This window comes from Mastigoproctus giganteus, chromosome 5 (assembly GCF_048544385.1).
Source record: "Mastigoproctus giganteus isolate SK-2022 chromosome 5, ASM4854438v1, whole genome shotgun sequence".
Taxonomy (NCBI): Eukaryota; Metazoa; Arthropoda; class Arachnida; order Uropygi; family Thelyphonidae; genus Mastigoproctus; species Mastigoproctus giganteus.
The window spans coordinates 61,915,405-61,938,196 of NC_143579.1; the positions used below are offsets into that span (position 1 = coordinate 61,915,405).

Here is a 22,792-nt window from a genome sequence, read left to right on the forward strand (position 1 = left end):
CGGTTTCGAGCAAGAATTGTACAGATTCAATTCCGCTTCAATTCAATTCAATACATCTACATTAATCACGGATTGTTGTAGATATATTGAATTGAATTGAAGCGGAAGAAGACAGATCCACGCGACATGCGAAATTCAGGAAATACTGTTTTGTGAGCGATGCGTTGAGCAGAATTTTGCAATCGAGGCCAATAAAGGATTGTCTGTCTCGCAGTAATTCAACTTCTTTATGAGAGGTACAAAACTGGCACTGTCAAAGACCCTATGAAATCAGTGTAGACCGTATCTACCTGACTGCCTCCGTCTACAACGTTCTTGACATATTGCCAAAAGTCAGCGAAGTCGATAACAGTAGAACACCCTTAAAAAGATCAATGCTGGCTGAAGCGCTATAAACAGACCTTGGAAGCTAGACAGCTTCGATAAAAATTTCAGAACGAATTGATTTAGCCTACATAGATCTATAATCATTTCAGTATAATTTTTAGATGTATTCATTTAGTATTTCATCTGTTTTGCTAGAAGCCTCGGGATCATAGAAGAGACGTTAAATAAATATTCAGTAGTAACGGAACCATTCCAGTCCAAAAGGGAAAGACAACACAAGCTTATAATACTGTCCTTTCTCCAGACATGTTCACGTTGTAATATTTTAAATAAATTACAATTTCTTTCCTGGCTTTGTGAAATCTCGAATTACATTATTCCTGTTCTCCATTCTGTCACTCCTCCTAGTTCGCAACCTGCAGCTTAGATAAACATTTATTTCCCAAAAAATAAGAAATAAATGATTACCAACTGAAAAATTATTAAATAGCATGGTACTTAATCATTTTTGAGACATGCATTTTAGGACTGAAATTTTTTTTTGTTTTCGTTATAAGGCTGATATAATGTTTTGTGCCTTTTTTTTTATAAAAAGTTTCCCTGAAATCAAGACAGTGGAAAAAAAAAAATACTGTTCCGACGCCGGGAATCGAACCCGAGCCTCCTGGGTGAGAGCCAGGTATCCTAACCACTAGACCACGCCGGAATGGACACAAACTTTTCTTGAAGTGAAAATTTGTCGTGCGTCTCCATATTCTGGCAGACCTGCTAGTTTGAGATAAAATTTTTACTCACAGTTTATCAATTACACTTTAACAATATATTTAGTAAAGTATTGTAATAAATGCAATTATTGTAAGCCTATAATTATTGGTTTACAATAATTATTGCCCAATTAAAGCGCCGTGAATCCGAAATCTTGTTCGCTTCTCTGAATTTTTTTGTTTTGTTTTGTTTGTTTTCTTTTCTTAAAGGAACAGGGACGCTCGTTGGTAGGCACTGCAGAACTGCACCGCCCCCAGATTTTTAAATATACAGTCAACGGAATTATATGAAATTTTGTGAAGAACAATGCAACGCAATGAATATTTTTATTACAGGTCCAGCATATAGTATACTCATCTTCTATTTCCAATAATCAAAAAAAAATAATAATAATAAAATAAAATGAAAATTATAACTGTTTTATTTATTACAAGTATTAAACAGAGCCCAGGCAATCCAGGCCTTTGGTTCATGGGAAAACAACTATTTCCAATAATCATTTCAATAATAAATGAATAAAAATACGAAATCGTTTTCAACTTTGAAGTTTAACCGTAGGCGGAACTGTGCGCTAGACAGTTCCACATTTTTCTCCCAGTGGTTGAGTCAATGCCTGGTCGATGGGTTGCCAATACGCATTTTTAGAGGTGAAAAAACGAGTCAGAGGAACTGCGGAGCGAGCAGTGCCAATTTGACCGTTGACTGTGAAGAGTGTGTTGCCAAAATGTCGGCGTTCTTTTGTTAATGTTTTGTAGCATTTTTAAATTGCTTATTATTATTATTACTATATGTCTTATAACCAAGGCAATTTAATGTAACTTTAAGAAGCAGCACCCCATACATCAGAGTCACGAGCCGCCACTGTAAAGGAAAGAAAACAGATAAAAAATAATAATAATAATAAAAGTCGCAATTAAATTATCATTAAAAAGAAAACTATTCCAAAACTGAATACGTTTCCACTGAAATGACAGGATACGTAATGTGGGTATTTCAATAACATTTATTACAAGAAATCTTTTATTGTAAATAATTACGAGTATATAAGTACACAAAACTAAATTTAATACAAAAAAGCAACTGAATTTGAATATGCAATTTTTTTTTTTTTTTGGAAACTTAACTGGAAATCTTGAACTTTTGATTGAAAACGAATGCATCACATTCTAATCTAATTGAGATATATAAAATACTTGCATCGAAAAGTTTCTGTGCTTCCATTTGTGCCAAGTCTACATCTACTTCGGCGAATTCATCTCTGTCAGCACTCAGAAGAGATCTGATTAATTTTTTCAAATCACCACTCAGATGATTACAGACGAATTCGACCAAATCTTGCTTGTATTCTGAAATATTAAATTTGAAATGAAATGAAACCAACTTCTTGGAAAATATCGAATGGAAACTAAAAACAAAAAACTGAGTAACACGTAATCAGATAACAACTGAATACTTAATACATATTATTACTATAAAATTTCCTGATTTTTTTCATTTAAACAGGACTGTCTTTGTCTCTCTGGTTAGAAAAAGAATAAAAATTTTTTAAATCCTTCAGATTTTTGTCTCAAATTAAGATAAAAATCAGTAAATATTAATAGTCAATTGAAACCCACTGGAAATGTTACAACTGGCCACATGACGCCACTACTGACAAAATATTTCGTCGTATTAAAAGCAAAAAAATACACAAATTTAAATAATGATAATTATTAATATTACAGTAATATTTTTGTTTATTAATATTTTATTATTTAATAATTCATATTATTACATTTTATTAATATTTTTAATATAATGGTATACTAGGGGGCTTCGCCCCCAGCTCGCTTTGCTCGCCAACCCTCGCGCACACTTTTCTGTAAAATGTAGAGGTATGACTGAGTAGGTCAAATATTTTCTACGTAAAATACACCTGTCGAAACGCACTGATCAATATCTAATCAAGAAATTACCTATATAATTGCTTACCTGTGCATTTGCAGTGACGTAATTGCCCCACCCACTTGTACTAAGTTACCCTCATCCCTCTTCTGCCATTGGTTACCCCACACCGACCTTGAGAATGTTACGTGCTATCCCCATGTAACATTCTCAAGGTCAATAAATATCACTATGTAATTATTTACCTGCATTTACTTAGATCACTCAGGAAAGGCCTTTTGCTTCGGGTTCTACATAATGCACGAAGAATATTATTGCGTCTGAAAGAGCAGGACTAAAATATTTACACAATACTAAACTATATACAAATAACAGTATATCGGGTTCCTTCATCAGCTGACATTACAATGGAACATCAAATGATGCTGGGAGTGGTCATGTATTAGACAGTGACGCATGTGCATGAGGTTAGTGAACGTTATGGAGGCAGTTGTCTTGCAATGCGACGAACGCTGGCATGCGTCCCACGTACGCGCTCTACATTGTCAAAGGCAAGTGTCTGATTCTGTCCAGTAACCCATTTGTGTTCCTTCCATTTAACGAAAGTGGAGATATGATTGTAAATAGTTTAGTATTTTGCAAATATTTTAGTTTTTTTGTAAATATTTGTATAGTTTTGTGTTGTGTAATGTTATTATTTGTATAATAACAACATTATACTAGTATTCTAACATTATAACCCACTGATCGAAATCTAATCAGGAAATGATCTGTGTAATTATTTACCTGCGCATTTGTAGTGACGTAATTTCCCCGCCCTCTTCTCCTATTGGCACGAATAAGAGTTGCAATGTTATTTAATGAAACTGACTGTTGTAAATAACATTGCACTTCTAAAATGATATTTTATTTGAACACTCGGCGTATAATTTATGCAATTCTAAAAATTCCCTGAAAACCTTGAAACAAAGTATAACGTGAAATTCAGATATAACTATAATTTTTGAATTTCGTGTTTATAAAGTTGGATTTTTTGAATATTCAGATAATAACCAAGTGGATAATTTAACTTTATTCTAAATCTGTTCATCAAAAGCCATATGAATGATTAATCTTAACTTACGTTTTTAAGTAAAAATACTTACTCTCTTTGAAGGTAGACGTAATGTACTTCAGTTCCTAAAAGCAAACAAACAAACGCAGTAAATATTCTGTTTTTATTGACGCAATATGTTTAAACGATAACAACAGACTGCATCAATGAAAAACAGAAGTTTGTTGGTAAAATCCAATCAAATTAACATAATTATTTATTCACAACCGCAAGACAACTTTCCTGTCTTACAGCGATGCCATGCAGTTCCACTTTGACTGCGGAAACTACCTACTGTATCAATAACATTAACACTTAATTCTAAAAGTTTTAAGATTATTATTATTCCTGGAGAAATGCCGCTTTACAGGAAGGGAGTGTGGTGATATTGTATAGTACAATGCGAAATAAAATACTTCGATACTATATATAATTTATGCACAATTTAAGGATTATTTCTTAGGTTATTATATGCAGCTCCGCGTATAATTGTACGTTTGGAAGCTACTCTAATATATGCCATCTGGAGCTTTAAAGATCTGTAATAATAATAAAAAAATACAAACATATCAGTACAAGTGCAGAAGTTTCTAACTCACACCATTTTTCGTGCTTACTAAAAGAACTGTAACTGGGCTATGACGTAGCCGAATGGTCAGAGCGAGAGTGCAATGACACTCGCTCTTTGGGTGGGCTGGGGTTTAAGCCCGTGACTAGTAAATACAATAAACGTTTGCATTGACGTTGGGTGAATGAAACACCAAAAATAAAAACAAGAGCGTCAGGCCTGGCCAGCCGGCTTGTAAAAATTCGTCTGGGCATAATCAACAAGCGTTCCATCCACGTCGTTGATCCTAACCAAGCAAACAGTGTGGATAATTTAATGTGCTAAAGGAGTTCTGATGGCATAGAAACACAAAAGGACCAAATTAAAATACATAATGAAATTAAATGCCGAAGTGACAAGCAAGAGCCCGAATTCACTCAAGGAAGGACTGCATCACGGTATCCTACGATATATGGCACAACTGCTGCCGCTTAAAATCACACAGTGGAACCCCCTCCCCTCCTCTGTACCACCTTTTTGGGCGAATACTAACATCTAACTAAAAAGGAAAAATAACAAAAGAAAGTCTAGGGGAGCCATTGTGGCCACTTCGTTAGAGAAGCATCAGCCACTGTGAAAATTCCCAAACACTCGCATTTCTGTGATAGCCTGCTAAATCTGTAAAAATACCATGGAAGTACCAGTGAGAGGGATAAACAGGAAATAAACTTGGCTGACTCGACAACCAGGAATCAATTCAAGCTGAAAACACGAAACGTAAAATTCCATGTCAATCGGAACCTATCGACAAATAACACAACAATGCAACTGGGTCCCAGAAAGCAGGAATAAATTTAACTTCGATAAATATCGATTCCCTCTTAAAGGTCATCATACTCCAAACATCATCATACATCAAATTCCAAATTTTCGAATATCATAACACTGCAGTGTTCAATAACCAATTTTGTTTACTAGTTCTCCTTTAGCTGAATGAAACAAATTTATTTCGTCCAGCTAAAGGAGAACGGTTCATACGCTAGTTCGCTATTCTATAGGAGTTCTGCCCAAAGATGTGCACGATTCCAATGATTGCTTGTCTAAATTCGAATAAAAATATGACTTCTGTAGTTATAATACGCTCTTATTTTATATAAGTTTATGGTAATTATTGTCACGTGAGAGAGAAAGATGGCAATTTCTTTTTTTAATGGAATATCATTAAGGCGCATTTAATTAAATGTATTGTCTCTTATGCAGAAATTCAAGTAGCATTGATTAAACATATTTGAGCCAAGATACTTACTAAAGTTTCGAGAGTACATGCGACTTCGATTATGCATTTTTCGTCAGTCCCAAAACCCTAAAAGGGTGGAAAAATAGCATTTTAATTCGCATTTCTCATATACTATAATATTCAAAGAAACTGACTGAAAACAGATTAGGTTATTTATTATTGTAAACTATTAATTCTAGACGGGTCATACAACTAAAACTTGATCTTTACATTTTTAGAAGATGGACGGGCATTCAGAAAACAATAATATGCTTTTCGTAAGACTTCAATTTTTCTACAAGCGACGCTATAAAAATTATCCACCTGAATCATATCTGTTATCCGTGGCATTCGCACGGATAACAGATATGACTCAGAAATGTATATATGAGAAAATTAATTTAAAAACAGTAGTTTTACTGTTTTTAAATTAATAAATAAAACAGTAGTTTTACTGTTTTTAAATATATTAATAACTTTTTCATTCAAGTTTGGTGCACTGTTGACCAAGCTTTTCTCTATTGAAAGCATTGCTTGAGCATTTAGCCTTTCCTGACTCATAGCGCTCCTTAAAAATGTTTTTATTCTTTTTAATGTCGAATGGCAGCGTTCGGGCTCTGAAGTAGTCATCGGAATTACTTGGCGCGCTTGGGCTCGTCGACTGTAGAATACGTAACGAGTACATAATAGGAATTAAATTGCCCCTGAATACTTGGCTATGACCATAACTTTAAAAAAAATAAAAATAATAAATAAATAACAACCGGCATAATACATTATCCTGCTATTCGTGCAATTTCTTGCATGGGTTTTCTTAAGTCATTAACTATAGAAATTTTCCATCCGCTTTTCTTTTAATAATAGCAAACAGAAGTTAGGAAATTTTAAAAAAGAAGTATTCCCATATTTTTATAGTTAAGTTTCCTAACACGGAAACAATTTTTTTAATTTTTTTATAAAATTTTAGAAAATCATGGTTTACCTTCATGGCATTGTAGAGACAGTCTACAATGTATTCTGACATTGGTGACAAGAGAGCTAAGCATACATCCTCGAAATGACCACCAAGCTCAGCCTTTAAATCTTCTGAGAGGTCCTGTACGGAGTAACAAGTCGTATTCAGTTTTAAAAACTCAAAACCCATGAAGCATTTTCGGTCATAAATATTAAAACGTTTTTATAACATAAAATATTCAAAAGCCTAAGAAACATAAGATGAATTAATTTTTAAGGATGCATCTGCAAAAAAGAGATGCTACGACATACTAAAAAAAAAAAAAATACTTTTATACTATTAGTATCCAATCTAGCTATCAGCCGGATTGCTCAGAGGTAATATTAAATATGCGAAAATAATTATAAAGCAAATTATAAAGCACATTAATTAAATTCCAAACTCAATTAGATTTTGATTAAGAGCTAGGTAAAAAATAATAATAAATAATAATAATTGAGATAGCAGTGTACATCGCGTGCTAAGAAAATCTTCTTGCTTGCCACCTTGGGCACACGTGCCATAGGTTAGCCGGTCCTGCTCTACCTTCCAAACATTGTAAATTGTACTTACTCGTCCATACATAGTCCTGTACTTCTTCTTGATTACTTGTCTCTGGGCGTTGTTGTGTGCTGTCAATACTTCAATAATAATTCGCTCATCTGTTCCTGCCAAAGAGAATTGAAAAGGTAATGTAGTTCGTATATAATATCAAAATACCAGAAACAGCACCCTAAAATAATTGAAACGTCGACGAGCTCAATGATATCAGAAAAGAAGGCGTTTTCTTTTCTTTCCCTTTTTTTTTTTTTTTTTTTTTTTTGTTTGTTTGACTATCGATCATAGTGAGTCAAGAACTAGGCACGAAATACTATCATTTCGCAAGGGGGCGTAGATTCTTTTCACAGAAAGTCACACGCCGGTCAGCGAATATATCTTTATATATCTATCTTACCAATACCTTAATTAAAAAAAAAAAAAAGCGTACAATTCTATGTAGACAGTAGCAATGTAAGGAGCATCACCATTTCTAAAGTCCATTCCTCGGGATACACCCAGCAAGCAACGAATTTTCAAGACCAAAAAATCTGTACAAAACGTACTCTGAAGAAGAAAAATGGGAACATTTGTGGGATCAATTTATAAAAGCCAGGATGTAATTTTTACTTACCTGGCTTTTCGACGGCACCCTAATATTAGCAATGCTAATAGTGTTTCATATAACGGTACACAAATTGACCTGCAATTCTGTTAAAATTGTATTAATAATTAATTTTATTTATTGTTTCTATTCACCTGAAAACGCTTTTGCTATCTCGTTTGGTAAAGCACCCTCACTTATGTAGAAATACTGAACACAACGAATGAAAAAAAAAAAAAAAAAAGTTGAGTGAACTGTAAGTTGTAACAGCAGATATTATTATTAATTACGGCTGCTGTTTTTAGCTGGGGGAAATTTTATAGATATTTTCGAATCAACATATTTTTTAATATTATATATATATATATATATATATAAAATAAAATTTCTGTTTATACTCCGGCACGACAACCAAGTCAGTAGAGTTTACAATAAATCGCAATACAAATATTTATCGTATTTAGTAGTCACGGGCTTGAACCCCGGGCCACTCAAGGAACGCATACTATGCACCGTTATTTAAAAAAGGTCGAAAACCACTCTCCTAAAGCATGATGTTTTCCTGTATGACAAGCTTAGATTCGGCTACTCTCTATTTTAATTTTTCAGTGAAATATTGCTCAGTAAAAAAAACAACAAAAAAAAAAAAACTAATTCATTTTATATGACCTGCAGTTAGAATCATGTTAACATGGAAGCCTAAAAGCAAATTTTTCAGTGAAATTTTGCTCAGTTTTTTTTTTTTTTTTTTAATTTAATCAGGCACTAGTTCTCAGAGGCGGCAAAAACAGTAATATTTAGAATCTTTGGATGTAGTGAGGAGCGGTATTTTCATGTTTGAATCCAGATGCTTAGAAGGCCTGACACGCTCCTATTCGCGGTGGCAATTTGTTTGTTTTCTTCATTTTAAGTGTACTTTTATACCAGTATGACCACCATGAATATATAAAAAATGGCATGCATACTGTGCATTCATCTTCTGTCAAGGCTATCTTTTTTTTTTTCATAAAAAGATAGCCTTGATTAAGAGCATTGATATTTTTATTATACGAACAGGAATAAAATAGAATATTCGATACTCCATTTCTCTATAATAAACGTAAAACGCTTTTGCTTACCTGTTGATTATTCTAGACGCGAAAACAAGATATAAGTGCATGAGCAAGCCAATATAGTTTATATTAATTTTATGCTTATTTGCTATTTATTACGATAATGTTTAAACCGTCGTGTTAAATTAATAAAACAGAATATTAATTTTAACACTTACATTTAATTTAGAAAAATGACTTAGCATGCAAAGTGAGGCAAACCTTTTTTGAGGACGCCTGCTCACCCGAAGTATCCATGACAGAAGATGAGACCAGTTTAAATCCAGCACTCGACTCCCATCGCAGAAATAATTTTCAATCAGGTAAGAGGTTTTAATTTTTAATTTACGTAATTTTTAATACCCATAAGTTCGAAAATCACTGCTTGAAAGTTACGTATGTTGTTCCATCGGCTGCTGAAAAAATCACGAACTAATAAACCCTGCTGACCACTTGGTGGCGTGATTATAAAATAATATAAAAAGAATTATTTTTTCACAATCCGCAATGTAATATCGGCTAATGATACTAGATGTTTTATTTCAGTGGTTGAAAGTCCTAACTGAATACATGTGATTACTACTATTTTTTTTTTTTTTTTTTTTTTTTTTTGCATTTTACAACTACTATTCATTACTTGCAGCACGATATATTTGTTTCGAATATGGTAAATGCAGGAGAGAAGACGTAGGAATTTTATTCATGAGTTCAGCCAATACAAGATATTAGTTTGTCTCAGTTAGACTTCAAAGAGTGCTGTATTGCTATTTTTTATTTACTTTTTCTAGAAGTCTACTTTCAGACCGTTGATTTTTCGAAAAACAGTCAACTTTAGAAATTTTTAGTGTTTCGATTTGCATTTGTTATAGATGGATTGCTATCATGTTTTACTTAAATTATTTAATTTTAACTTGTAAATTTATGTTTATATTAAAGTTATAAGTATATATTATAATATAAGTTTATATTAAGTAACTAAGTTGTAAGCGTTGTAAACTTATACGAGATGGTTTAGGGCAAATATGCAGCATCTCTCCCACAGTTTTTGGAGAGATACTGTATTTTAATTGTAAATTTAATGAAATTAATTCTATTGAATTTAAACATAAACCAGCTAGTTTACTTTTTTTCTTTTTTTTTAAAGCCAAACTTTAAAACTTTATTTTACTCAAGAAGTGGGCATGGTTATGAAATCATAAAGATGAAAAAAATCAGAAGCTGCCAGGCAGGCAGGATACCTTTTATGGAAAAAAATAGAAATAACTTAATATGGAAATAACTTAATATGGAAATAACTTAATAACTTAATTATGGAAAACTTAGAAATAAAAAAAAAAAAAGGTACGAACTGACGTAACGTATTAAAAGCACGTTTAACTAGGATCGGCACCAAAATCATAAAAACAGCAAAACTTTACTAATACAGTACAAGTTTATTATTACTATACTCGCATGTAACAACGTTAACTCATACATATAACTGACTAAGTGATCTGTTTGGAATGTTTTCGTTATATATCTGACTGGAATGCCAGGTGGGTAAGATAGCCTAGAAACTTCAGGAAACCGACTACTGGAGCAACATCTAAAAAACTCCTAAGTCCAGAGCTTCTCATGCAGAAGACTAATACGAACAAACTGAATGAGTATTTTGCATCTACATTCACACGTGAGGAATTATTACAGTTTGAAAATGGAAGAAGGTTATCAAATTGTAGCAGTGTGCTTAATGATTTTGTAATAACTGAGAGCAAAGTGGAGGAGAAATTGTTGAAGTTAAACATAAGAAAGACACCTGGGGTGGATGGGATCTATCCAGTTATATTAAAGGAGGCGGCAAAGCAACTAAGCAAACCCTTAGCCATAATTATGAGAGCATCCTTGGATTCAGGGGAGGTTCCCACGGACTGGAGATGTGCAAATGTATCCCCAATTCACAAAGGAGGTTCCAAGGGTGACACGAGTAATTACAGACCAGTTAGTTTAACTTCTGTTCCGGGTAAAATAATGGAGTCACTGGTTAAAGATGCATTGCAGGATCATCTAGACAAGACTGCAGCAATAATTCAGACACAGCATGGGTTTGTTAAGGGAAAGTCTTGTCTGACAAATTTGATTGGTTATTATGATGTGGTCACAAAGGAACTGGATGCAAAAAATAATTTTGATATCATATACTTGGATTTCAGGAAAGCTTTTGACACTGTTGCGCATGGAAGACTACTGTACAAATTGGAGCAGAATGGTATTAAGGGTAAGTTGCTACAATGGATAAAAGGATGGTTAAGTGGGAGAAGACAGAGGGTGGTAATCAATGGGTGCTGCTCTTCGTGGACTAATGTTATTAGTGGAGTCCCACAGGGTTCGGTGTTGGGTCCACTGTTGTTTTGTATATTTATCAATGATATTGATGAAGGTATATCAGGCTTAATGTCGAAGTTTGCAGATGACACGAAGGTTGGCAGGGTTGTTAATGACAGTAATGGCAGTGTGCTACTGCAACAGGATCTAGATAATTTGGGCAGATGGGCTAAGAAGTGGCAACTGAAGTTTAACCTTGACAAATGCAAAGTACTGCATATGGGTAGAAGTAACCCCAGAGAAACGTACCAACTGTGTGGTACTACACTTAAGGTGGTAGAAAATGAAAAAGACCTGGGAGTAATTGTGCAGTCAGATATGAAGTTTTCTGAGCAATGTAGACAGGCTGCTAGGGCAGGTCATGGGGTTTTGTCAATGATATATAGGAATTTTGCTAGCAGGGAAAAGGAGGTGATTGTCCCTCTGTATAAGGCAATGGTCAGGCCACGCCTTGAGTACTGCGTACAGGTCTGGAGGCCTCATTTTAGGAAGGATGTAGATTTGCTTGAGCGTGTACAGAGAAGAGCAACACGATTGGTGAGGGGAATGAAGGGATCCTCTTACCAAGAGAGGCTTAAGTTCTGCAAATTGCAGTGGCTGGAGACTCGGCACCTGCGCGGTGATCTGATTGAGGTCTATAAGGCCTTGAATGGGTTGAGCACGCTGAATTCTGATGGGATCCTCCCACTTGTTCAGAATACGAACCTACGGGGACATAAGTTCAAATTAAGAAAGGATAGATGTAGAATAGATGTGCGGAAATTTGCCTTTAGCCAGCGGGTGGTTAATTGCTGGAACAAACTTCCATCTGTCGTTGTGGAAGTTGATAGGTTAAATAAATTTAAGGAGGAACTGGACAGGCATTTGGAGGGTATGGTGTGATTTTTTTTTTTTTTTTTTTTTTTTTTTTGCTGATGCTGCATAAGCTCCTACACTTGCTTTCTTGCATCAAGTGCCACTACTACTACTACTACTACTACTACTACTAATACACTAAAAGCAAAGTACAGTATGTGACAAGTAAAATAAGAAATATTTTGAGAATCGAGGTTTCTAGCAAAAAAATGGGCTGAACATTCGAAATCAGTTTTAAAAACAATGACGTCATCTTGGTGACGTGTGTACTTTTGCTTCTTATCTTTTGGTAAATATCGATTTAATATCCAATAAGTATATTTTGAGGTATTTGATTTATGAATTTTTCCTTAATCTTTGAATACTATGTAATTTGCATTACTATATCATATTTATATCGTTGATATCAATATCTGCTTATTTTAGGCACAGAAAGGAGACGGCAGCATTTACTTATTCATGCGTAAAAACACCATTAAAGTTTATTCTAAGTTAACTACAGTGATTTGATCAGTTTATGTGTTTGTGCACACAATGGTTTAATATACAGTATTGAGATCAATATACGGCGAGTTGCCATATTGAATCTATACTGTAACACGCGATCCGAACTTAAAAGGAACACTATTTCATTGACGTGGAAATTAGAGTCACATACAATAACTCTGCAATTGGTTAAAATATTGCTCTTTAATTATTTGGACATTTCTAGATTAGTTCGGAATTAATAATTTTCTCCACGCCTTTACTCACCAAAACAGCTTACATTCGACCATTATGCCAGGGTTCGGCATCAGTTTTCTTTCGACAATAATAAGTTTCCAAGCAGAATCTTTGAATTTTGTAATAATAATTACCAGTAATAAGTTTTTGGCAAGGACACCTCGGACTGAGAAAAATGAACAAAAAATAACATCTAAGCGGTAATACTTAGTCCAATTTTAATAGCAAATTGAAAAATTTCAACCCAAATTTTACAAAATGAGGTCAGTAATGACAAATAGTTTAAATATAAAAACACCCCGAGGGCAAAACCTCACACTATCATCTATGTTGCCACGGCGAGGGAGTTCGAAAAATTTTAGGTGGCAGTTGGCATATACACTTCCCTACCATTAATACCCAGCCACCTGCATATCTACAAATAACCTTTACTTACGGGAAAACTAATAAAGTGTGATGAAACCTTTAGCCTTTATGGCAGCCTCTAGTCTCCATGGAACACTCTCCACTAGTTTTTTGTAAATGTGCTCTGATATTTTCCGCCATTCTGCCTTCAAAGCAGCGACCACTTCAGCTCTGTTTTTTTGGGCAGTCTCTCCTCACACGTATTCGGCAATCCAATTTATTCCAGGGGCTCTCTATAGGATTGGGGTGGGTCAGGACTTTAGGTTGGCCGGTCCAAATTGTCGACACTCGTATCGTAAAACCAGTCTGTCACAATGCGAGCAGTATGACATGGAGTGTTGTCCTACTATCCAGGTATGGGCCTACCCCAATGTGCTGCCGTAATAAAACAACCAATGGCCTCAGGCCAAACCATGAAAAACAGTCCTAGATCATCACGTCTCCCGTGAAACTTCATTTTAGGGATGATACAGTCCGTCAGGCAGCTTTTGCCAAGCATCAGCCACACACACACAGGCTCGACTGTAAAATTAGTAGATTATATACTGTGACTAATCACTCCAAAGTACAGCTTTACGGTCCAAGAACGGCGGGCCTTAAGCCAAACAGCGTCTAGCATTATTTGGGATGAATAGTAACTGGTAGACGGCTGCACAACTGTGGTAACATATATCTTACAGCTTCCTGCGGAACGTGACAGAAGAGCCTACAAATGTCTCCCAGTCGTCTCATCGAGGACTTGTTTGTGTGCTCGAATAACATCGATTTTCGTTTCAAGTGGACGATTCTTTGCAGACTCTTCCGTCACGTTTCGTAGGTTTTCTGGGTCGTTTCTGACGGTTTTAGCATTAATCAATTTCCATTTGCAGATCATATTGCTAATTGTCAACCCAGGAATCTTTAGTGCCGTTGAAATATCACTTTCAGACCGACTGCTCATACTTTAATTTTGTCAATCGCGGCATCTAACATTGACAATAGCACTGCTGTCTCCTCGAAGGCCTACGTGCATATTTATACTGTAGTTATGTCTGATACGTGGTGCTTGGGTAGGATGTGACCAACTATCAACTGATTGGCGTTTGGATATTAATGGTATGGCAGTGTATGAGGTGACCAAGTTCTCTAACAAAATGGTACCGATAAAATAAATTTTCTGTTTATACTTCGGGACGACCACACAGTCAGAGGAGTTCACAAGGTAGAAAGAATACAAGAAACAGCACCGTATTTAGCAGTCACGGGCTTGAACCCCGATCACTCAAGGCACGTGTACTTATACACCCGCGCGCCTGACCATTCGGCTACGGCGGCCTGCAGTTGGTGGATTTATCGAGGAGTAAAGGTCATGGACACAATGTAATTAGTTTATACATCAGCAGGTTATCATTATGTTATTTCAATTAGCATTTCAGGGAATGTTGCATATGGCCCTGATATGCTAATTGGACAAAAGCATTTGCTAGCATAATTATTAGTATTAAGATTTGTTGGGATTGCACTATGAGAACTGTTGCCAAATAAATCATGTTCCATAAAGTCACCAAAAGTGCACACGCTTAGGTAAATGAGTTTAGGTGAGTCCGGACCTTTTGAATTTTATAAAAGTTAATGATATATTTCACTTTCCTCAAGAGAAAACACGTTTAGAACAATACATTTTCCTAATGTTCCGTAAGCCTGATCATTATTTTATTAATGGAAATCAGTTGTAGTTAAGGCTGCCAAGATTTTCTCCAATAAACAATCACTATATCTTATGCCTTTTCAAAGAGAATGGTTGTTCGCGGGTATAATAAAACTTTCATAGAAGCAAGACAAATTAAAAAAAAATACATATTTATATATTCATTGGTTCATTAGGATCATAAATAACTGACAGCGTACAGCTATTAACGTTTGCATGAGGGTCTCTGAGGAGCTTTCTAATGAGATAAAGACCTTGGTCACATTATCAATAAATGGATCATTTTTACGTTACGGATCGCAAAACTTACGCTCTAATTCGAGTGCATCATTTCCTCCTCGTTCCTGGTAATGACTTTTTTTTCTTTCTCCGGTTTATGTATCACCCTCTGCTTTTTAAAATGTCTGACTAAGGTCATTAAACAGATATTCTCTTGTGAAGATTGTAAATTATATCACACGAGGTTGGATTACACTAATTTTCACCTGTAGCCATTCAGAGTGGAAAACCACTTACTGTACCCAGTTGAAAACTTGAAATATATATCTTGGAGTCAATGCATTTTATCAAATTGTTTCTTTTGTGTGGTGTAGATATATCTGACGCCTTATTTTTAATATACTGTGATTGAAAAAAAAAAATTTTAAAGTAGCGCACGTACACACAGTACATTTTTCGGTCAGTCAGCTTTAGCAGGACGATGACTAACGAGATGAGACGTCAGATACTGAAAGTTGATAATATGATTGTTTTTGATATCTGCTGATGATATCTTTTATTCGTGTTATGATATCATACTTTCAACTCGAGGCCTCCTTAGCCGAGTGGCCAGGAGCGGGAGTGTAGTAGCATATGCTCTTTGAGTAGACCGGGGTTCAAGCCCCTAAGTGCTGAATACGGTCGATCTGCCAACCCGCACTGGACCAGCGTGACAGATTATGGTCCATTTCCCTCAGCATGAATTGTTGAGGAGGCTTCCATCCTGCAGTGGGTTGATAATGGCTGCACTTTACCTTTTTTTTTTTTTTTTACTTTCAACTCATTATCAGTACATAGTACATGTAAATAATTGCGGAGATGGGGGAACCCCTGGTGCCGTTAGACCCTAAACACACTACATGTAAATAACACAGAGTTCATAAATTTTAAGATTTTTAAAATTTATTTAATAGATTTCTGCTTTGGTTTTATTATTTTTAATAGGGCTAATTTTTGCGTTATAAGCTGTCGATAATCAGATCCTGATTTAACCAACACCATTTAGTTAAGTTCGATATCAGGACAAGTGGGGACTATAAGCATGTCGGCTGACTACTCCCGGACTTATGTTCACTGACCAGGTTCTTGTGTTCCTCGCCTCATGCCAATCGATTCTGCATTTTTATAAATAAAATATTTAAGAGAATCAGTTTGGAGTTGCTATCGACCACAGACTTTCTACGTAGAAAGTCTGTGGTCGATAGCAACTCCAAGCTGATTCTGTATAGTATGATGACCCGATGAGATAACTAGTAGTACTAAGGTCGATTATCTCAAATAATAGTGACAAGAGCTCCTTGTCATTTAGCACTGTACGCCACTTTCGTTGTTCCTCGGGTTCTCTGTCACCTCTGAACTTTTGTTTTAACAGCACGGTGGCAAATGTGTACTTGGAAATGTTTTCCGCACATGACATCCATCATTCTCTCCGACACTCTGTTAACTGTTTTCGTGTGCTCATCGTTCAGGGTAAGCACATGTTGGAAATGAATTCCGAGTTTAAAAGCTGATAGCCTTTTCAGGCCAAAATATTTTCATATTTCGTAGCCACACAATTTCCCTCAATCAGAGTGATATCGCTTGACTTCTGGTAAGCTAATGTGCAGTTCTAAACCAAATCGGAAATTCTGGTTAAGAATTATATACTGTCTTACTAGAATAATTTTCTTGTGTTGTTTTAGAGACAGGTCTAGAAAAGTATATTTTTTAATTCATCGACAGTAATTCTTCCATTTACGTAGTTTCGATATGACGTCGTAAATTAATTTAAAATTTTAAATCCTAAATACGAATATTTTTGTAAGAATCTCTCCCTTAAGAAGTATTGTAAGGAACAAAACCTCGACAACAGCAACTTATTTTTTCAGTTACATATAGTTTCTTCTTAGATGAATTGTCAAACATACTGTAGTGAACGCGCTTCAGCTGACCGTGGTTCTAGCCCACATGGCTGCTAAACACGACGCTGTCCTTGCATCCTCTGTTCCTTAAACTTCTGATCCTATGTGACTGTCCCGTTGTATACACAGAAAATTTATTTTTTAGCTGTAGAATTAGCAAATGAAACTGGCTTCAACTTTGTGGAATAAGTAACATCGAGGAAACGCTGGATTCGCACGATGCTCAACTGACCAACGAGGATAGAGCGCAGGAGGATGAAGAAATGCAGCCAGCACCTCAACTGAAACAGCTCACGGCAAAATGAATGTTCGCTTTACGTCGTTTCGATATGCGTCAATGTTCGTAGGAATACATTTCCGATGTAAATCGCAGACTATCTGTATAGTTTTCTTCTTCATAAAAACATAGCGCCACTGCGCACTTAATATATCATTAATCGTCCACTAGAAGTCAGTACAAAATAACTGCATGCAGAAGAAACTTCAAGAATAAACTGTGTTGTTGTTAGCTTACAGTGATGAAACAAGATTACCTCTGTCTTTTCAAGATATTTTCGATAAATGCTATCTTCAAACTTTCATATACCCATTCATGCTAATAACGTTTGCAAGATAAAACCATCATGTGTACCTATGCTTTCGTGAAAAAATATCTGGAAAATAGGCTACACTGCGCAAGGCTGACTGAAGTATAATCACGCGATCCGAGTTATTGTAACTGTTCATATGTTTATCTACTGTCGCTGCAGCACACTCAGTTTATTGACAACTTCCCTCCAAAGTAAACCTCAATTCGTGCAGTTTTATGTTGAAATAACGATGAACACAAGAAGAACATCTGCTTAACTACCCAAGTCAAGTTCACAGCAAAAGTAAACCACATTTCGTGCTGTTACATATTAAAATAATAGAGTAAAAAACGTAAGATCAATATCTTCTACTTAACTACCCTTGACTGAAGAAACAAAAAAAAAAAAAAGCATGTATAAGAAAAAAAATTAAGAAATCTTAGCAATGATGATACCATTTCTGTATTCTTATCTGCTACGTTACTCCTGATAGTCCGTTACGACACCTATAATATTATCTTGGGGCACGGGTTATGGTTGGGCCCTCGTGGACAGTGCGAATGGTAGAGTCACCGTCCTCCCCACACCGGGTGGAAAAGTTCGATGACGGAGGAATTTTTATGGGCCTTTTTCACTATGTGGCTGAGTTAATCGGTCTTATGCGAGGGTAGCATGGTTTTTTCTCCCGGAAACTTGGGTTTTTCGCCCGGAAAACAGAAAATACACCGCAGAACACACGCAATTTATAGACAACACACACACACGGAGCAATATGGCCTTAGTCGCTGATGCTCCTAAAACCGTACTTCAACTGGTGCATGGTTAATTTAGGTTGAGTTAACCATTATTTTTGGTTATCACAAAATAAAAAAAAAAAAGGTCATATACCGGGTATATTCAGCAGATCTTGGCACATTCCCCTTCAAACATGACTATAATTACTGAATAAACTATAACTATAAGTTATCCGTCCAGCCAATGATGTCCCGATGCTTCCTAATAAAGCCAGTAACACTATGCTTATTCGTGTACCATATCGTATTTCCATGCCAAATTTTATTGATTTATATCAGTGAATTCACAAACTATTGTACTTTTGGACCAAGTGTAGTTTCAGATAACTGCATAAACGCAGTAATTTATGTCAAAGTATGTTTAAAGTTAACAGCAACGTTGAGGAACTTGAACCGCATCTATTATCGAAGTTCTCGGTGCTTACCTATTCCTTTCATGGCTTTCCGAAGTCGACTTGCTGCCTTTTCAGCATTAAACTGTTCCACTCCATGGATAGTACCCTAAAAAAAGAGAGGTCAAGGAATCAAATACAACACTACAGTTGTGACAAACATATTTTCCTAAAATTCTATTAAGAGTACAATAATTTTGTTGTTCTACTAAATTTTTGTACTTTTTATCTGACGCCTTTTTCACAAAATTCATGTGCAGCAATTACACATACGATTAAACTGTATCAGTTGAACTGTATTCGAGAGATGGAATCAGACTTCAAACATGAAGGGAAAAAAAAAATAAAATAAATTTTTTGTTTATACTCTCGCACGACAACCAAGTCAGTAGCGTTTACAATAAATCGTCAATACAAATATTTATCGTATTTAGTAGTCACGGGCTTGAAACCCGGCCCACTCAAGGAACACGTATTATGCATTTTCACTCCTAACCACTGGGCTACGTCAGGCCAGACGATGAAAATGAAACAAATGCGTTTTTTGTTTTGAGTGAGAAGTAGACGTACTAATGGTTTCATTTAGTTTCATGAATTAGTCAATTGAAACGAGTTATTGGTTACCACCTAGAAAAAGTTCACAAAATATTTTAATGGAAATGTGTTTCTGGTGAAATTTTCAACTTCTGAATAATTTTTTATGCTTCAGTTAAATCCTGCTAATTTTAGATTTTGCTAAGCTGACCACTCGTAATACAATTTAGCTAATGTGTCTAATGAATTTTGAAATAAATCAACCTACAGAGACGGGCACTGGATGCAGTAAATTTTCATCACTTTAGAGTGTGTTCTGCAATTGGATCACATCTGAGAACTATTTCGCAACGAATTTATGTTCAAAGTCAACCAATGTGTAAAATGTAGTTGTTTACCATAAAAGAAAAACTTTATTGGAAAAATATGAACGGCACTGTGTATCCAATATTCCGAATTTGATTGGGGGGGGGGATGAGTTTTGAAAGTTGTGATAATGTAGTAAAATGCAGTGCAGACAATTGTATAGAGATTCCAGCCGAGTTTTTCGGACTTATAATAGTAATGTTGAATTTAAAAAAAGCTGGTCCTCGGACTTCCAGAATGTCACATTTCTAGAAAAGGTGTTGTAACGATATGGCATGACTCGAAACTGGTTTTCCTGTAGAAACAATGATGCATTAAAGGTTATGATTCCTACCGAGGGTCCTAAGACCAAACTTTTTACACATATATGTTGAATTCTGTAAATACATATATTAAATACAGTACTTATTTTTAAGAATTGTTTGCACACTTCTACAAAAAGGTCCAAATGGCTTTCCGAGTTCAGACTTCAACAATCTATTTTCACTGACTTATCACCTTTCTGTTCCGTTTTATGGCCTTTCTTCTACGTTACAAACTCATCACTTCAGCCCTGACTATTTCTTTTATCTAACATTTCCAAGAATAAGAATGGAGTATTAGAGGCAAAAAAAAAAAAAAAAAAATCAAATTATTAATTTTAATGACATCGGAACATGTCGCTCCTACCTGTATGGTATAATATTGAAGTGTTTGTTCACAGACCAGTTAGCAGGTCAGGTTGTGCAGACTGAAAAACCCCGCAATAAAACTACGGGGTTGTTATAGCAAGGATAAAAACAATAGGTGGTTTAAAGACATTCATAAGGCCTGAAAACGCCATGCTCACACTATGGGCGCCTCCGTAGCCGGGTGGGCAGGAGCAGCAGCAGTGCGTAGCACAAGCTTCTTGATTAGACCGGGGTTCGAGCCCGTGACCACCAAATACGGAGGATGCGGAAAGGTCAGGGAATGACCACCGCATATCCCAGGAGCAATGCAATATGTCCTTAGTTGCTTCTGTTCCTAATGCTCCTAAAAACCAAATAACAAACAAACAAACAAACTCACACTATGACGTCAGTGAGCAGAGGGAAGCTATTGAGTGACATTGAACCACCTGTTGTTTCCCCTTACTATAACAATCAAGATTCCCATGATTAATATTATATCAAGTTGTAATCATCTTAATTGGCCAAAGAGTTGACACACAAAAGTTGTGCTCTTAAAATTGTCTACCATTTCCATTAATAACTGATGACGGTAATAAAACATACTAAAATTGCCAATGATATTTATACTCGACAAGGTTGTTATCAACGATAACTACGGTATGTTGCTACAACAAACTTATATATGCTTTGCGATCGGTATAAAAATAGCAATTCAGATTTAATGGTAGTAAATGCGAAGCACTGCATCAGTAATCTCATGTTAAATATCATTTGTGGGAGTGGGAGTGGCATACTCAAAATGGCTGAAAATAAAAAAGGTTCTAAGAAATAAAGGATTATACAGTCCAACCTTGCAGTTCTTTCAAGAGAGAAAGAATTCTGTTAGGACGGCATATAAGGTTTTATTAATGATTCAGTATATAGGAATTTTGATAGTAGAGATAAAAGACATATTCATCTCATCGTACAAATTAATAGCGGTACTACACCTTTACCTAAAAGTTTGGAATCAAGTTTCATTTTTCTTAATTTTCAAAGTTATTACTAAATTAGACCAACTTGTTTACCAATTTTTATTAAAATATTTTCTATTATGTATAAAAATCAAAACACTTAAATGCTATTTAAGAAATGTTTAAGAAATTTCTAGCATATTCGAGAATGTTCCAGAAAGGTGCAGAAGACTCACGAATGTGATTGAACATTGTAGAAGACTGAACGTTGTAGATGCTTCTAAAAGATTCCTGAACGTTGTAGATGCTTCTAGAATATTCTAGAAAGTTGGAGTATTGTTTCAAAATTATAGAATATTGTAGATGATTCTAGAGTGATTTGCCATATAAATTGAGGAATAAGAACTGTAACTTATAAAATGAAATACCCGTCGTCATTCAGATAGAGTGGTGTAAGTTTTGTGTATTTCATGATAAACATGGCAAGAAATAAACAACTGAGTGTTGAAAAAAGAAGTCCTATTATATATATATGTGTGTGTGTGTGTGTGTGTGTGTGTGTGTGTGTGTGTGTGTGTGTAAAGAAAGTTATTCCATGAGAAGTATTGGCAAAATCTAGGTGTTTCGTTTAAAGCTGTATAAACAACCTATCGACGATTCAAGGAGACTGGCAGTTTAAGGGACAAACCACGACCAGGACGACCGCACGTAATGGAAGCACAAGGTAAGCTATAACACTGAATTATAAACGCAATTGACGACTTACTACACATGAAATACAACAGGAACAGAGAAACTTCCATATCTACATGCACTGTAAAACCGTCTTTTCAACAAGCAGGGCTTCGTGGTGGGCTTGGCTAAGAGCCAATGTTTGACAATTGAAGAGTGGAAAAACGTACTGTGCAGGGATGAATTCACATTTGAAATTTTTTGGATCTAAGCGTAGAGTTTGTGAGACGATCAACTGAAGAAAAAAAATGGTGCCACATTATTTAGTGGCTGCAGTCAAGCACAGTGGTGGTTCCATTGTGATTTAAGGTTACTTCCTGTTTTCTGGAGTAGGTGACATCGTCAGAATTGAAGGAATTTTAAGAAAAGAAGGCTATAAAAACATTCTTGAACATGATGCAATATCATCTGGACTTCAACTTTGTGGAAGAAATTTTACATTACAATAAGGTATTATAAAATGAAATACCCATCGTCATTCAGATAGAGTA

The 22,792-nt window shown here is 35.4% G+C and overlaps 1 protein-coding gene and 1 non-coding gene across 2 annotated transcripts in view; both read right to left on the minus strand.

Moving 5' to 3' along the window:
* Positions 1 to 22,792, minus strand: part of LOC150085448 (annexin-B12-like) — a 47,697-nt gene that overhangs the window by 19,244 nt on the left and 5,661 nt on the right. The window contains exons 2-7 of the mRNA XM_090373255.1: positions 19,097 to 19,172; positions 7,460 to 7,554; positions 6,875 to 6,988; positions 5,923 to 5,979; positions 4,122 to 4,155; positions 2,286 to 2,438 (exon numbers count right to left, since the gene is read on the minus strand). Of these exons, the coding sequence (XP_090229381.1) occupies positions 2,286 to 2,438; positions 4,122 to 4,155; positions 5,923 to 5,979; positions 6,875 to 6,988; positions 7,460 to 7,554; positions 19,097 to 19,172 (529 nt within the window). The remainder of the gene's footprint in view (positions 1 to 2,285; positions 2,439 to 4,121; positions 4,156 to 5,922; positions 5,980 to 6,874; positions 6,989 to 7,459; positions 7,555 to 19,096; positions 19,173 to 22,792) is intronic.
* TRNAE-CUC (transfer RNA glutamic acid (anticodon CUC)) lies at positions 962 to 1,033 on the minus strand. The gene has a single exon. It is a non-coding gene; the product is annotated as a tRNA-Glu (tRNA).